Source organism: Manacus candei, unplaced genomic scaffold (genome assembly GCF_025592945.1).
Source record: "Manacus candei isolate 608988 ecotype Guabito, Panama unplaced genomic scaffold, ASM2559294v1 h1tg000022l, whole genome shotgun sequence".
Lineage (NCBI taxonomy): Eukaryota > Metazoa > Chordata > Aves > Passeriformes > Pipridae > Manacus > Manacus candei.
In genome coordinates this window covers 6130441-6147711 of record NW_026138070.1, presented here as the reverse complement: position 1 = coordinate 6147711, position 17271 = coordinate 6130441, and the positions used below count along the sequence as shown (strand labels likewise).

Sequence of the window (17271 nt, the reverse complement as noted above, 5' to 3'; positions counted from 1 at the left end):
AAAAATGTCTTGGACAACGACTAGATCGGAACAAATAGGGGCTGGGGAGCTGGAGCAGCAGCTGTGATAAGGTTTGCAGGGTGTGTGTTTTCCAATTGGCTTGTCCTGTCCCATTTTGTTCCTGGAGACTCTGTGTTTGATGGATTTCCTTGGCCTCCTCTGCTCCTCCTCGTTTGTCTGTCTGATACCATCTCTGTTACCATGGGGATATTTACAGCCAAGGGAAGGAGATGGTTCTGTGAGGACTGAACTGCTTTGGTTGCTCTCTTTAAAAAGGCATTCCAAGCAGGCACAGTGCTGAGCATTTTGAGCAGAGTTTTCCTTCCCCATGCGGTACCAGCGCTGAGTTCAGCTCCTGGCAAGGTGAAACCTGGGGAGTGCTTGAAAAATGTTTTTGCTTTCAACTGAATTCGTCCTAAACAGAGCTCTTTGTTGTTATTTCACAGGAAGGCAGGAAAAACCCACACAGGATGTTTTAACCCAAGTTTTGTGTGTATATGGAGAGTCACAGCAGAGTCCTCTTTATTACAGAAAGGTTGCACTTCTCGTGTGTGTGGCTGGCAGAGAATTCTGGCTGCTGTAGTGCTAAGTATGGAATAATTAGAAATTCACTGCATCTCTTAACTAAGAAGCCTAAAACCATAATAGAGTCTACAGGATGTTGCAGAACAGTTCTTTCCATCCTAAACATTCTGTTCATAAGGCAAAGCAGCACTGGGAGCTGGTCATTTGTCACTTGTTTATTTACCAGTGTGCAGAAGGATGGATGGATGATCTGGAGGGAGAAGTCAGTATTCTGAATGATCCACAGTCAGTATTTCAGCTTTCTATGAGCATAACTTGTTCTTCAGCTAAAGCTGTTCATACTCTGACACGTTACTTCTCATTTAACTTGAAAAATTTATGCATTTATGTAGTTACTTTGTCTCCACACGCTTCATTTGCGTTGAAATCCTCTGATTTTAAAAGCTCAGTTTGTACAGGAATTTTATGGTGTCCTAGTCTGGTTTGAGGTACACGAAGTATACATGTATAGGTATAGAACTGTGGCTAAACACAGGGTCAAAGCTATTTTGTGTGTCAAAAGATTTCAAGAGAAACTTTGGTTTAAAGGAAGTGGGAAAAATATCTGGGATATTCTCTCAGCTCCCCTAAGGCCAGGAGAGGTGGCTTTAAAATGCCTAATTCGTGGGGATGGCTCAGAGATGAGGGACATGGACTGGTAGCCAGGCAAAACTTCACTTCCACGCAATTCCTTGGGACTTGTCTTCAAGTTCTCTGCTCTCTCCTGTGATTTTATTTGGCTGTTACTTCAAAAATGCTTCTTTTTTCTGCAACCAGCAGAGTAACCAGCTGCATTCTCTTCACATTAGTCCTTCTGAGCTCTGCAAATCAATGGTAGAATCCACTTCTGAGCTCGATAAGAAGTGGAAGTAGCTGAGGGCAGAGGGTTGTTGAGGAGAGAACTCTCAGGAGTTGGGCAGAGTGTGGCAAGAGATGCCTTCCTAGGCATGAAGTGCCTGGCTTGTCAAACGTTTCATGTGTGTGGTTTAAATTAAAAGTAAAAAAAAAAAAAATCAAAAAAATCATCTGCAATGCAATCTGTGCTCTAATTTGAGGACACCATTTAGTGGTTTTAATTGTGTGACAGTATTTTGGTATTTTCAATACCCAGTAGTAGGTTAATGACTGTTCCTTGAAGAATGGAGTTTATATAACACAAGTCATTACATAAGAAGGCTGATTGTGGCCTGAGGAGCAGGAGGAAAACAAATATGCAAAAATGCAAAACCCAACACCAGCAAACTCTGCTTTGACGGCCCTGAGAAACCTAAAAAAATTAAATACCTGGGCTGTAGCAAGGTGAAGCTCACCTTGAGGAGGGCTGTGAGGACGGGGAGGTGAAGGCACTGCAGGGCACTCCAGCCATCAAGCCCTGTGCTACCACGCATTTCCCACGTGGTGGCCGGAATCGCTTCCCTTCATCCTGGTTCACAGGAAAAGGAGCAACAACCAAACAAGCGAAAAGTTACTGGCTGGCCACTTATTTTCTTTTAATTTCCCCAGAAGCTCCTGTACGCGGCCTGAGCTGGACTGACCAGCACCGCGGTGAAATAAAGCCGTGGAGAACCCGGAGCACAACCTCTTCCTTGGCCCTTCCGTCTGGGATTTGACAGGCGGGACAAAGTTGTTGGTATTCGTGTCCCAAAAGCGAGGGGGGTCTCCGGTGTCTGCACCATCCCAGCTTTCCTCCAGGGAGGTGGGATGTGCTCAGTGTGCTCGGGGCAGGGCAGGGCACCCTCAGCCTTCCTCGGGTGCCCTTTCGGGCGCTTTCCCCGGGGCGGGGGGCGCGGGGCCGGGACCCCCCCCCAAAGGGCCGCTCTCCGTGCGGGCAGCAGCGGGCGGAGGGAGGTGCCGAGGGAAGGCGTGTGCGCGGCGGAGCCCGGGGCTCGCACCCACCGCACGGGCCGTGCCCGGACCCCCGGGCGGGCGGGGGGTCCCGGCGGGGCCCCGGCGCGGGATGCGGCCGGTCCCGCATCCCCCTCCCCGGGAGAAGAGAGGGGCCGGGGCCGACCCCGGGCGGAGGAAGGGCGGGGTGAGGATGGCGTGTGGGACTCGAAACGCGGCCAAGCGCCGCTGCCGGGGCTCCGCGTGCGGCTGCGGGGCGGGGGGAGCCCCGCAGGGCCGGCCCGCAGAGCTGCCGCCGCCGCTCGCCATGAGCCGCTCCCGGAGCAGCGCCTCCCCACGTAGGTAAATGCCCGGGGTGGGGAGGGGGCGGCCGGCGCTGCCTGGGCACATCTCCCCGCTGCATCCCGCATCCCTCCCCTGCATCCCGCATCCCTCCCCCCCGCGCGGGGCCGGCCGGCGGTGCGGAGCCACCCGCGCCCGGGAGGGGCTGGGCCGGGGGCTGCCGGCGCGGAGCGAGCGGCGGGGACACGCAGCCCCGAGCCGGGAGGGTTTGCGGGGGCTTATTTTTGGGGCGGGTGGGCGCGCTGATTTTGGGGGTTGGGGGTATATTTTATTTTCAATTCCATTTCGCAGCGCTCCGGAGCGGGGATGATTTTGGGGAGGGTCGGGGGAGAGGATGCAATGAGGCTCCCCCGGAGTGGGTGATTTTTTTGCAGCCTGCCTCCTCCTCCTCCTCCAGCCTCTCCCCCCCCCCGCACCCCGGGTTTGGCTGCCTCGCTTCCCAGTTGCTGCATGAAGGCTGTGCTTGTGGCGGCGGGTGCCCGCTCCCGGAGCCGCGCACCCGCCGCGGCGGCCGCGGCCGGGGGAGAGCCCGGGGCCAACGAACGGGGGGAGCACCAATTTTTTTTTTTTTTATTACTATTTATTTTTTTATTATTTTTTTTATTTTTTTTTTTTTTTTTTTTACCTGTCACGTTCGTCCTAGAAAAATAAAAAAATAATAAAAAAAAAGGGGGCAGGGGCGCGGGAGCCCGAGGCATCCCCGGCACGGGGGAGTGCGTGTGTGTGCGCGGGGGGCGCCCCGCCGCCCCGCCGCCCCCCGCCGCACCGCAGCGTGCGGGCAGCGAGCGCGATGCGCCCCGCGCTCGGCTCTGCGGAATAGCGCGGCCGCCGCTCGCCCTCCGCGGGCTTGGGGCGCACGGACCCGACCGCTGGCCATCCCCTATTGATGTCCATGAATGCAAACACCATGATTTTCATGATCCTGGGCGCCTCTATCGTTATGGTAAGAGATTTTGCTTATCTCCCTCCCCTCCATCATCCCCCCCCCCCTCCCCTTCCTCCCCCCCACTCCCCGCACCGTCCCTCAGCCTGAGCACCTCTGTGTGTGTGTGCGTGTGTGTGCATGTGTGTGTGCCCCGGTAAGCACCAAAGATTATTTTCTTTATGACTGCTTCAGTCTTTGGCAATCAAACTAGAGTCAATGTTTTATTCCATCATCCAGAGTTGACCAGATGCCTTGGTTGTGGGCTCTTACAGGCAATAGCTTGCTTGATGGACATGAATGCGTTGTTGGACAGATTTCACAATTACATCTTACCGCATCTGAGAGGGGAAGACCGAGTTTGTCACTGCAACTGTGGAAGGTAAGTTCACCTGCAGAGGATCTTCCCCCCCCTGCCCCCCCAGCCCCTTCCCACCTTGTCTCACTGGGGAGGCACAGGGGAGGTGGTGGCCGGGGCGCTGCTGGCCGGGCTACCATCTTTGCATTCTGGCTGTGTCTCACCTTCCTCACCGGCTCCTGCATGAACACAGGGAGGGGGGGATTTGGTTTTTTTCCGGAAGAAGAGTTTTCTGTGGGCTTGGAAGTCCATTCTCCTTTGTGTGCGTGTTTGTGCAGGTGCACCCGCGAGCCCTGCCAAAGTGAGTAACTTCGATTCGAACGTCTGTCATTTTGCCTTTGTTGTCCCTGGGTTGTGATGGTCCTCAGCCTGTTTGTGCTCTGGGTCTTGCAGTCGTGTGGCTTAAACGAAATGGGGTTTGGAGAACAGAGAGGATCCGTGCCCAGGCCGGAGTGTGGCTGTGTAGGACAGTGTCACTTTGAGGCTTTGCAATCTTTGTTCGGATTTTAATTCCCTGTGGCTTTTCCTTCGGAGAGTTGTGATGCTGCTGGACACAGCACCCCGAGGAGGCTGGGCTGTGGTTTTGTGGAGCGTTCTGTGAGCCAGGTGGATGCTGTACCAGGAGTCATGCCTTTGCTGTGCACAAGTTTATGACTGGACAAATCCCTGGCTCTCCCCATGGCTGTTGGGAATGCTGAATTCTCCCAAACGACGTCGCTCTTACGTCGTGTGTGATCACTGAAGCGCTCAGCTCGGAGCTGGGATCTGGCTGCTCCCTGTGTTCAGGCCCGGGGGCTGAGTTTTGGGGAGATGAATTTCTCCCTTCCTTGTGGGACTGCTGTCAGTGATCCTTGTCCAGCACTCCTGGAGGCCTCGCTCCCCTCCTGTGCCTGGTTACTCACAGCCTGCAGGAGAGTTTCTTGTCTGTGGGGGAGTGAAGCAGCGTGAGGCTGTGCCAGCTAAAGGACATGCTGGGGGAGCCCTCCCTTGTCACATCCAACGTTTAAATTGAGCTTTACTCCTCTTTGAGCTGCCTCTGGAACCAGCTGCATCCTGTCTCCCAGGCGTCACATCCCTCTGGTGTCCCTGGTGTGGGAGCTGAGCTGGAGCTGGGATGTGCTTCGCTTAATGAAGAGAAGCTGCTTTGCCCTTCCACTTCTGCTTCAGGCACCGAAGGTGATCGGTACCTTTCTCCCCAGGCTCCCGTGGCAGAACAGCAGAGAAAGGTACAGGCAGCACCTCCAGGGCCAAATTCAGCCGGGCCCTGGATGATACAGTAACAGACCCTAAATACCTGGTGCTCCTTGGGCACCTCAGGCGTCTCCCTGTTGAGGTCAATTGGGAAGACTGGGGGCAAGAAACATCCACAGCGTCTTTGGCTTGTTTTTGGCAAGGATTAGCTTTCTCTTAGCTGATTTTTTTTGAGTCCTCTTGATTTTTTTTGCTAGTTTAGGTTTTTTCCTCCGCCTCTTCCATCGGTTTTTCTTTTTGCTCGTCACAGCTTGGTTCAGTGGTGGTGAAAACTGGCTGCTGGCAACAGACTTTAATGTTGTCTGGAGGGGCTGAGGAGTGTCAGGTCTCACTGGTGGTTTGGCAGAGTGTCCTGCCCAAGCCTGAGAAGGTGGCAGGGGGACTCTAACCCTCTGTCTGCAGAGATGCTGTGGAGGCAGATAAATTAGCCATGGCACTCTCCCCAGATGTCGTTAGGTCATTTCTTCGAAAGTGCCCAAAACAGCTTCCAAATCGTCGAGTGTGGATCTGAGAGGAGGCAACAAGCAAAGTTTACCAGTTGCCTCAGGTATGTAGAAGCAGTGGCTCTTGCCAAGAGAGACATCACACCAGTCCCTGCTCCTGAACATTGGCTCCCACGTGCTCCTGCCCTGATGTAGGAGAAGCACCCCTGAGCTGTGGGACCTCGTGTGGCCTCATGCTCAGGTTTGGGGTGTGATCCCCTCTCGCTCCCTGTGACCTGCTGCCCCAACGCCAGTGTTTTGGGTCCTCTGATTTGAAGGCAGGTGGTGCTGGATGTGCCTTGTCCTTGCTGTCAGCTCTCCAAGTGCTCTGGGCACAGGCCCTGGGCGCAGGGAGTCGTCAGCAGCTCTGCCTCGCACCAGGTAGGGCTGTGTCCTGGAGCGCGTTGTCAGCGCCAGTACCGGGGCTTGATGAAGAACTTAATTTGCCAATAACCAAAGGGAGTCCTTGGAGGAGGGAGCTGGCTGCAGTTCAGTGTGTTGCAGGGAGGAATGGGGAAAATAAGTAAATGTTGCAGAAATGGAAGGGAAGGAGGAATTGGAACAAATGAAGATTGATGTGCAGTGGGCTGAGCTGCTGCAATTAAGGTTTTCCCTCCTGCCCTGGCCTGGGTAGTGGTGTCAGTCAGACCAAATAACTCATTCAGAAATGCTTTCCTTCCACTCTCCTCCCCTGGTTGCACCCTTCCTTGGGGTGTCAGAGGGGACCCCTTCCCCAGGAATGGTCTGCCATGTCCCAGGGTGGACTGCAGACCTGGCACTGGGCATCCAGTGTACAGCAGGATGTGCTCTCCAGGAGGAACTGGAATCTGCACTGAGCTCCTGTCCCTGTGAGGGGCTGGGAGCTGTTCTGGGCTGGGGGTGGCTGTGGGCAGAGAGGGCTGGCTCTGTGTGTGTCCCACGTACCAGGGGATGTGGGGCTCTGTGCTCTGCCTGGCTGCCATTGCAGCATCCACAGCCTGGATCCCCTCTCCCCTGGCAGTGGGATGGGGCCTGGCTGTGTTTGCAGTTCCTGCTGAGGAGTCACTTGTTCCTGTCCACGCTTTCTGCTCCCTGAGGAGGGGTGCTGGGACATGGTGTTGGTCTGTGATGGGAGGCTGGCAGGCAGCAACGAGTTGTATCCAGGGGTGCCCCAGGCTCTGTCCATGTTTTGGGGGCTCTGGGGTCATTGTCTGCTCTGGCTGCCTCCTCAAAGGGCTCATGGAGGCTGTGCTGGGGTCTGTCCTCATGGGCAGTGATGTACCTTTCCCTGGACTCTGTCCTCCTTTCCATGGGGCACTGACCAGGAAGGAGGTCCCAGGATAAGTGGAAGAAATGCTATATGGTTTTTTTTCCACGTTCATGAGCACTCTGTGTGTTCACAGTGGCTGGAGAGTGTCATTAGGGTCAAAATATTTGCGGAAGAAAACCAGCCCCATCTTCAGGTGCTGCTGGAGGCTGAACACTTGGCACTGCTGGGGCTGATCCCAACCTTTGTCATGTCCATCCCCATGGAATCAGGACCACTGGGGCTGTTGGGGGCTGAAGCTGTTGCTCATCACTTTATGCCAGAAGCAGGGGAGCAATTTGATGGGGCAACAGTGACCTCACTGGGCCCTGGGAGGTGCTTTTTGGGTCTGTGATGTTGGATGGGAGCTGTGGCTGTTCTTTGTGGAGAACCAAGAGGGAGCTGGTGACACCTGTGCCGTGATTGTTGGAGGCTGCAGGGACTGGAGCCCGGGGGTGTGGGGTGCTGGGGTAAAGCTGCCTGGGGCTGCACTTGCTGCCCTGCTCCCCTGCCCAGTGCACAGACACGTGGCCGAGGCTGGCCCATGTTTGCAGTCTTTTGAGTGACAATGTCCACTGAGCCACTATTTCCAGTTTGAGCGAGCCTGGGCTGGGCTGTGCCTTTGCCACGGGAGTGTTCCTGCTCTGATGGCTGGGATGGGTGTTCCCATGGGCTGGGAGGGGTGGCAGATGTTCTCCTCGTGCGGGTGGGCTGTCACCACCGGGCTGGACCCGTGGGGCTGCTCCACCAAGAGCCACAGAGCCAAGGAGGGCAGGGCTGCCAACACCCCTGGGGCCAGCAGGGAGCATCCACAGCTGTTCACTGGGAAAACAGTCCTGCCAGTTGCTTGGGAAGAGAAGCTGGTGTAGGGATGGTGGTGCATGGAGCGAGGACGTCAGCAGAGAGAGACTGGGCTGGCCCTGGCACCTGCTGCTGGTGCTGAGCCTGCACAGCCAGGCAGGGTGTGACAGGGACTGTTCCTCTCCTAACATCTGCCTCCTGGCTGCGGGAGGGAGGGGTGACAGCCACATTTACACTCCTGCTGGCTCCTGTTGACGCCGTGCAGGAATGTGGCTGCTGGAGCAGATCCCTGGGGGAGCTGGCACTCTCTGTCCTCGGCATGTGGAGCATCCAGGCTGTCCAAATCACTGTGGTGGGTCCTCCTTGCAAAGCAGGCTCTGGCCCTACCCCCTTGGGATGTGGATGTTGCCAGGGCAGAGCAGAGCTGGGCAGGACTGCAGAGGTGTCCGAATTTCTCCGTCCCAGCCAGCAAAGGGTCCTCTCTGGAAGCAGAGAGCTGGCAGCAGATCAGGAGCTGGGTGATGTCATGCAAAGGAAAAACACCAAAGGGCGTCCGTGGAGGCAGAGGGAGCTGGAGGGAACAGATGACACCTGCATGGAGCAAAACAGCCTGGGGGGCTTGCAAGGCCCTTGTCTGGAAAGGACAGGGACCTCAGCAGCTCTGGCTTGTGTTCTCCTTGCCACTGACCTTCTGAGTGACCTTGGATGAGTCTTTCCCTCCCAGGCAAAGTGTCTCCCGTGAGCAGGGTTGGAAAGGAGCAGGAGGAGGGTCAGCCTTACCTGAGTGCCAACACCCTGCAGCAGAGCTGGGGGCCTGGCCAGCCTCAAGTCAGCTCTTCCTGTCCCAGGGATGCTTCAGCCCTGCTCTCCCTGGGCCCTGATCCAGGAGGGAAAGGCTGTGCTGGACCTCTCCTGAGTGACTGATGTGCATGGAGACCCTGCCATGCAATGGGCTGTTTCTGGGAGATCAGCTGGATGCAGGGTGGAATGTGGGATGTGTGAGGAGGCTGCTGGCTGGGATGCTGGTGATCCCTGGTGATCCCAGGATCCCTGCCCTGACGCTGGGATCACTGGTGAGGGTGGCACTGCTGTCATGAGGAATATTCCTGCTCTGTTTCCTCATTTTCCCAGCCACTCTGGAAAAGTCATCACACCTCTCTGCCCGCAGCCCCTCTGTGGATGTGCTGGGAGGCTGGGAATGCTCATTGCCTTGTACTGGAGACTGTTGGGACTGCCCTGGGCTTCTGGGAGCTGTGACAATGTGCTGTGTCCCAGGGAGATGTGTCCAGCTGTGCAGTGGTGCCACCACACTGGTGTGCAGACTGGCCCTGCTGGGAATGGCTCTGAGAGGTGCTGGGCTGTCTGGAATGTTGAGGAATGGCTGCAAGGTCAGGCAGGGATGCAGGACAGGGCGGCACTGCCCCGTGCAGGGCATTCCAGGGGGGCTGGATAAGGCACATTCCCCAAATGCTGCTGCAGCTGGCGATGGGGAATGGGCTGGTCCAGCCAGGATGTGGCAGCTGCAGGATGAGCCCGGGAGATGTGACGTGTGTGACGGGCAGGGACAGACACCTGCCCAGGAGGGAGCCGAGCCGAGCCGGAGCATCCATCGGCACACGGCCACCCCCATCCCACGGGAGGGGGATGTGCGAACTGTAGAGGCACCGAGGGGCTCTCTCTGTGTTGTAAAACAAATCAGTGGATTCTTTAGAGGCTCCTGTGCTGTGCTGTGGCTGCAGCAGCCGGAGCACACACAAGGTCACTGGAAGGGACAATAGCGCTCGGGGCAGCTCGGCACTGGAACCTCCAGCCACGGCTTGTCCTGAGGAGGAGAGGAGGTGTTCCCCCTTTGTCACACCCTGGCAGTGGGCACAGGGCTGCTGCAGCTCGGGCACACACGTACAGACACACACTGTGCTCCCTTTGTCCGGCAGCTCCAGTTTGTCACCTGAGCCAGGTCCTGCCTGGCCGGGGATGAGCAGCAGATCCAGCCTCTCACTCGCTGCTCACCAGACCCTTCTGCTCCTGAAGTGTGCCTGGCCTGAAGTGCTGACATTTCTGTGCTTTCCTGTGGAAGCTCCAGCACATCCAGGGTGCACATCCAGCACATCCAGAGCTCAGGATATTCCATGATTCCCTGAGGGTGGGCACGGCTGAACGTGCATGACGTGTGAGGGGAGGTGGCACGTGATTAATCCAGTCAAAATAATTTGCCCTGGATCTATTGGGACAACTGATACCGGCTGGAACTGCCAGGAACTGTCCCTCAGGTTACGTGGGACATCTTTTTCTTGTAAATAAACGTGGACAGAACGTGGGTTTGGCTTTTGAGGACCACGTGTGACAGCTCTGTCACAGCAGAGGGGCTGTGGACCCCAAAGACCTCACTCCAGTGCCAGTCCTCTGACTGAGGGCTGAGGTGGTGCCACTCTGAGGCAGCTTTTTGACCCTTCTCAAGGGCCTTTGGTTGGTGAAACAGGCACAGCCTTGGACCCCACAGTTCTGAAAACAAGGTTTGGCCAAAAGTGTTTGCTCTGAGGAGCCAGAACCTGGTCTCCAGCACTCTCTGGAAGTGCCCTGGCACAGAGCTGGAGGGGTTTCCTGCACCCGCAGAGGTGACACCTTCCCTCGCTGCATCCCAGAGCCATCCAGGGCACGTTCCACTTTCCAATCCCCTTGGCATGTGGTGGGGACCTGGACCTTTGTGCACTATTAATAAGGTGCTGTGCTGGTGTGACAGTGTCTGAACCACTCCTGTGACGTCCCCAAGGGCTTGAGTGGCAACAGGAACCTTGTGGGGGTCTGTCCCTGCTCTCCTCCCCATCCTGGGGGCACCACTCAGTCCTGGTAAGGAAAGACAAAGGATGGAATTCCCTGCAGCCCAGCTCTCCCAACTGTTGCACCATCAGGAAAAATTCACTTTCCCTGAGCTTTGCTAAACCCTTTCCAGAAAACTCTGCAGAGTGGAAATGTGGCTCTGGGATCTCCTCTGTATGGAACTATCCTGGTAGCTCAGGGTTCCCAAAAAAGCTGCTTTTCCAGGGAGCTTTAGTGACAGGAGGTTTTATTTTTCAAGGAAACTTGCACTTGGGATCCAGCTTTGATTTCTGATACTTGGGTAATTAAATTGCCAAATCCAGACAGGTCAAAGGTTTTACTCTCTGTCGAATTTTGCCTCCCATGAAGTAAAAGAGACTTCAGCTCTGAGCGTGGCCTCTGGAATCAGGGGGTGTTGGGAACAGTGAGCACACGGAAAGGGAGCTGAGGAAGGAGAACCAGGCCCTCCCAGCTGCCCCTGCCCAGCCCAGGGATGAGCACAGGGAGCGAGGAGAGCTGGAGGAGATCCCACTGCAGTGTGCAGAGTCAGCCTGCACCGAGCAGGGACAAGGCAGGGAGGAGGTGACTGTGTCCCTTCCCTCTGCCCAGCAAGCAGGGAAAAAGGGCTGTGCAGAGAGCAGGATGGGGGGAAAACCCCTTGGGAAGTGTGTGAGGAGAGCCCTGGATCCTGTGTTAGCACAGCTGGCTGTGCTGCACGTGTGTGACCTGTGCGTGTGTCACATCCCTCAGCACGGGGGGGTTTGGCAGAGGGAATGGAGGGGACTCCAGGACCTTCTTCTGGTCCTGGGCTCAGACTGTCCATGAAAACCACCTCATGTGTGGGGAGAGGTCTGTGCTCACTTCCTGGGATCGGGTCAGTCCTGGATGTGCCTGGGAAGTTTTGCTTCTCTGAGCCTCAGAGATGCTTTTGGTCCCCCCGGGGGTTGTGGCACTGTGGTGCAGAGGGGACACACACCAGGTCCTGCTGAGGAATTCCAGCCCTGGATCATCTCAAGGAGCCCAGGTTTTGGGAGGGGTTTGTGGATTCTGTGCCTGTGTTGCAGGAAGCAAAACGGAGTAAGTCAAGGACCTGCCAGGTGTCCCCCTGTCATGGAACAAGGGAGGTGTGTGTGCAGGGATTTGGGAATTGTGGAACATGGGAGGTGTGTGTGCAGGGACTTGGGAATTGTGGAACACAGGAGGTGTGTGTGTGCAGGGATTTGGGAAGCATGAACATGGCTGATGTGTGTGCAGGGATTTGGGAAGTGTGGAATATGGCAGGTGTGTGAGGCTTCTCTTTTCCCCCCCTGCAAAGTCAGCTGTGTTCATGGGAACCCTCCCAGTCATGGCAAGAGCTCCTTTTTGAGGAGCCCTCCCTCCCACACCCTCCACCCTTGGATTTTTCCCAAGCCAAATGAGGGAAAAACCAAATGAGGGCTGCCCTTACCCCTGAGGTCTCTGTGAGCTGCCATCAGAGCTGGCCTGGAGGCACCTCCTTCTGTTGCATCCCGGTCTGGTCCCTTTGCTGGATGGAAACGGGGACTGGACACGGCTGGATGGGCTGCCTTCCCACTTCCCACCCCCGTGCCATGGCAGCGGGCTGTGCCAGCCCTGCCAGCGCCGGTGCCTCTGGTGCAGGTGGCCCCCATTAAGTCGTCGCCGAGATTAGGGCTGTTTTCAGAAGGTTCCTTTGAGTGGAGGTTTGTTTGTGTAAATATTTGGACATTTCTCAGGCGTGATTATCGAGCAACCTGCACCTCATGCATATTCAGAGGCCTCGGCGATTGCCTCCTCTCCTGCGAGTGGGAGCGGGGCCGGGGCCGTGGCTGGGGGAGCGCCGGGATGCTAAGGATGCTAAGGATGCTAAGGATGCTGGGGATACTGGGGATACTGGGGATGCTGGGGGTGCTGGGGATACTGGGGATGCTGGGGATGCTGGGGATGCTGGGGATACTGGGGATACTGGGGATGCTGGGGATGCTGGGGATACTGGGGATGCCGGGGATACTGGGGATGCCGGGGATGCTGGGGGTGCTGGGGATGCTGGGGATGCTGGGGATGCTGGGGATGCCGGGGATACTGGGGATGCTGGGGATGCTGGGGATGCTGGGGATACTGGGGGTGCTGGGGATGCTGGGGATGCTGGGGATGCTGGGGGTGCTGGGGGTGCTGGTGGCAGCACTGGGAAAGCTCTTGCAGCTCTGCCCCGAGCTGGGAGCACCGGTGATGCCCCCAGTGCCAGGACTGCGGCGGTGCCCACAGTGCTGGAGGTGCCCTGGGCTCCCTGTGGTGCCCAGCTCTGGGGGAGGCAGAGGGAGGGGGCAGGAGGGCTGAGCACAGAACCTGGGCGGCCCCAGGGCTCTTGGCTGCTCCCCAGGAAGGCTCAGGGCTGTGGAAAGCAGAGGCTCTAGAGCAGCTTGTTTTTCATCCCTGCTTCCCCCATCATCTGGGATCCTCCCACCCCACAGGCTCAGCTCTCAGGGACCTGTCACTGCTGATCCCCTCCCATTCAGCCCCCACAGACCTGCCTGATTTTTCCTACTCTACAACTCCCTCACTCCATCCCTGCCATTTTCCTGCTTTTCCCAAGTTAACCAGGGTTTTCCAAGCAGTTCAGCTTCACCCCAACCTTGGTCTCCATCACCTCACTGCACAAATGAACCCAGTCACCCTTCTGGCATGAGGCACAGGGCCAGCCCCTCCAAACCCCTGAGAGAGATGGAAGCCTTGGAAAGCTCTGGAGCTGGGAGTGCTGCTCCTTTACCCCCAGAGGTGTTCAGGGCCCTGGGAGGGGGGTTGCCAACTGCTCCCATGCTGGGAGGGATTCTTCTATCTCCTACAGGCAGGAATTGCTGCCTGGTCCTTGAGGAACACCCCAAACCTCCTTGGTCATGCATCAGGAGAGCCTGAGGTGGTCTTGGATCTTGTCTGCAGGAGGGATTCCTTCCTCTGCTGTCAGAGGAGGAATTCAGGGATGCTTTCACGAGCCTCCTCCACGGCTGTGAACACTCTCTGCTCTGATATGGGAGGCACAGAAGTCTCATTTCACTCTGGGACATGGAGCAGAACAGCTCACCCCTGGGGCTGTCCTGCAGAGCAGGGAGGGGACAGTTCTCCCTCCTGCCAGGGGACGATGGTGGTGGCCCTTGCAGGGCCACACAGCTGCTCCCAGCCCGTGTGTGCTCACAGGAACAAGGCATTAGTGGCCTCTGCCTCAAACACAGGCAGCTGTGACCTTTGTGTCCCCGGGGGTGGCTGTTCCGACCTCGTGCTCTGCTTAATATTTGATGAGGAAAACCTCGGGCGCGGGGAGCCCGTGTCGGGAGCGCCACACGAGCCCCTGACCCGGGGTGGGGTTTCTGTGCTTTCCCACCCTCCTCCCTGCCAGTTCCTCCTCTGACATCAACACCAAGAGCCAGGACAGCACTTCAGCTCCCTGGGACGGTGGCAGGAGCTGGGAGGGTGGTGCTAAACCCTCCCTAACTGGGTGGACGAGGCGCTGACCCCTCTCCCTGTGCGTGTTCCCGCCGCAGGCATCATGTCCATTACGTTATCCCGTACGACGGGGACCAGTCGGTGGTGGATTCCTCGGAGAATTACTTTGTGACTGACAATGTAACCAAGCAGGAGATTGACCTGATGCTGGGACTTTTGCTGGGCTTTTGTATAAGCTGGTTTCTGGTGTGGATGGACGGGGTTCTCCACTACGCGGTGCGAGCCTGGAGAACCAGCCGACGGTATGGTAAGTGCAGCCCCACGGGCTCCTCCTCTGCCCTAAAAACCCCTTCCCCTGCCCTTGGAAGCTGGTGGAGAGGGAGGAGATCCACACTCCTGCCACGTTTATTCCACGTGGGTTTGGCACCAGTCTGGCCAGATGTATCCCAGCCCTTTTTGTCCCAGGAGTTGGGCTCGATGATCCCTCGTGGGTCCCTTCCAGCTCAGGAGATTCCATGATTGTCTGACAGAAGCAGGAATGTTGATGTGGGAATACTGAGGATCCCAGCCCCGAGGGCTGTGCTTTGGAAAGGGTAATGTCTGTGTGGGTGCAAAGGGGTGTGGGATGCAAAGGAAGGTCTTTCCCCGTGGGTAGGATGGTGTTGGGGGTTCTGTGGCTGCTCATTTGGGCAGAATGTTTTCAGGTCAGGCCAAACTTCAAAAAAATGGATATTAAAAAAAAAAAAAAAAATAGAAAAAAATCTGGATTTTTCCAATTTACAACCAGGCTTATGCTGATGGAGAGCAGCCTTGTCTGGTTGTACAAACCTGTGACATTGTGATGACAGTGACAGACATCTGTGCTGTGTCACCCGAGGTTTCCCACCCTCACTGCTGTCCAGATGTGTCCAGATGTGGTGACATCAGCCCCACAGGGAAAAGTGTGGGGCAGACTAGTTAGTCTTTGGATCAGTAAGCTCAGTATCCTGAATTAACACCCTCAGAAGGACAAACAAATGCTCCTTCCCCTCCTCAGTTTGCTCCCTCAGCATGGACACCCCATGGACTTTAATCTTTGGGAGGAAAAAAAAAAAGACAGAAAAACTATTAATCCAGGGAATGGCTTGAAATTCCCTCACACTGTACCCATAAATCTCGGTGTCTCCAGCTCTGACTGATGGTGTCTGTGAAATTACAACTCAGAGGAAAAGGAGAACGAGCAAGAGAAAGATTTATCTGCAAAATTCTAATTAGGGAAGTGGACTATCTTTCTCTGAAAACTCAGATAAAAATGATATTAATTTCCCATTAGTCTTCCCAAATCCTGTGTGAGCAGGCTCTGAGTCAGGACTCCCTCCAGGCTGTGGTGCTGCTGTTTCCCAGAGCAGAAGGATAACTGGTTTGCAGTGGGATCTCAGGCTCTGACCCCCCTGCTTTCCATCAGAGCACCTTTGCTGTGACCTCCTCGGGGCCCATGAGGTCAGGGCTGGCAAAGGGATGTTGTGGTGAGCAGGGGAATATTGTTCTCCAGAGCTGGAGCTGTGAGCTGCAGTTGTGTTATCACCATCTAACCCATCCCCTCCTGAGTGGAGACCGCAGAGGGTTTTATTTTTAGTAATTAATTTAGTATTTAAGCTAATTGATCTCTTTTGTTTCGTTTTTTTTTCTTCCTCCCTGTCTATGCCTATTCTAAGCCTTTAAGAAGGGTTTGGCCAATGGTGCAACTTTCTTTTAGGTATTTCCTATTCATTCAAATCATCTGTGCAAATTAGCCATTTTAAAGGCAATAAGCAGAAAGGAATCCTATTTCTTTGTGGAACAAAGCTGAAATTTTCTTCTGAAGAGAGAAATGGTGCCTGTGAGTGCGAGACAGGGGTAGGGTAATACAAATTCTGTGCTGGTACAGGACGAGGAGCCCTCCCTGAAAAACACGAGCACCACTTAGCAGTGACTCAATGTCACATTGGGGCCTGATCAGCTTAAATCGTGGTCTGTTAGAATAACCTATAGCTCCTTCCTGATGGGAGGGATTGCCCAAAATAGCAAACCTTCTATGGAAGCTCAGACATCAGGCTGTAGCTGGTCAGAGCAGTCACAGCCACCTCATGGCAGCTGCAATCAGGGACTCAGGCTCCTTTGGGGTGGAAAAGACCCCTGAGATCATCGAGTCCACCCCTTTCCCAGCACGGCTGTTGAACTTCACACAGTCTGTCGTTCTCTGGGACTTCCCAGCTGCCCTTTGTGGGATTTCTGCGGGGAATCATCCCGAACTCTGGTGGAACAGGACGGCAGGGGGAGGTTTGGGGGCTCAGAGCTGAAGCACTGGGGGGACAAAATGACCCTGTCCAGGCTGCACGAGCTGAGGGGCAGAGAGTGACCCAGTGCTGTCACATCCACCTCGTCCCTGTCCCGTCCCGAAGGGAGGAACTCAGGGGTGGCTTCACCAAGGCTCACCTCACCTCCCTTCTCCCTTCTGCTCTTCCAGACAACTCCTGGTCTTGGATTCCCAAGTTTTGTAACTTGAAGGAGTTCAGGAAACGTCACCACAGGCAGTACGAGGAGGCGACCGGGAACATGGTGCACATCAAACAGAAGCTGTACCACAACGGGCACCCCAGCCCGCGGCACCTCTGAGGAAACCTCCCCCCCTCTGGAGACTGCAGGGAGCTTTTAAAAAAAAAAAACAAACAAAAAAACCAAACAAACAAACAGAAAAAAAAAGGACTTTGCTCTTCTTCCAGCCGGACCAGCTTCTGGTTTGCTCCTCCGTGGAAGCCCAGCCGAGGACACGATTTTACTGATCCATATCCCCGGGACGAGCCACGATGCACAACTAAAGCCAGTCCTGGATGCCACGCAGCCAAGACATTGCACTGTGTTCCACATTTTATTGTCAGACCCGTGTACATATGTAAAAAAAAAAAAAAAAAAAAAAAAAAAAAAAAAAAAAGCAGAGGAACTAAAACAAACAAACAACAAAAAAAAAAAAAAAGAGAGAGAGAGAAAGAGAGAAAAGAGATTTGCATTATACTTTCAAGCCCCACCCTCCCCCGAATTTTCCCCGGCATTCCCGGCTGTCCTGCACATCCAGCTGCCCCGAGGGGAATGTTGGCCGAGGGGATGGAGGTGGGACAGCACGAAGAAGATGCAGAGTGTCTCATCCAAGAGC

General features: G+C 55.5%; 1 protein-coding gene across 4 annotated transcripts; it reads left to right on the top strand.

Annotated features, from left to right (window-relative positions):
• The first annotated feature begins 2692 nt into the window (after positions 1–2692).
• Positions 2693–17271, top strand: TMEM240 (transmembrane protein 240). Of its 4 annotated transcripts, none has more exons than XM_051786135.1 (4): positions 2693–2751; positions 3949–4055; positions 14201–14409; positions 16588–17271. In XM_051786135.1, the coding sequence occupies exons 2-4, from the start codon at positions 3964–3966 to the stop codon at positions 16734–16736; spliced, it is 450 nt and encodes a 149-aa protein (XP_051642095.1). In that variant the 5' UTR covers positions 2693–2751; positions 3949–3963; the 3' UTR covers positions 16737–17271. The 4 variants fall into 4 exon arrangements, with proteins under 4 accessions (XP_051642095.1, XP_051642093.1, XP_051642096.1 ...); XM_051786133.1 differs by lacking the exon at positions 2693–2751 and adding an exon at positions 3548–3694; XM_051786136.1 differs by lacking the exon at positions 2693–2751 and adding an exon at positions 3688–3694 and having other exon boundaries at positions 3914–4055.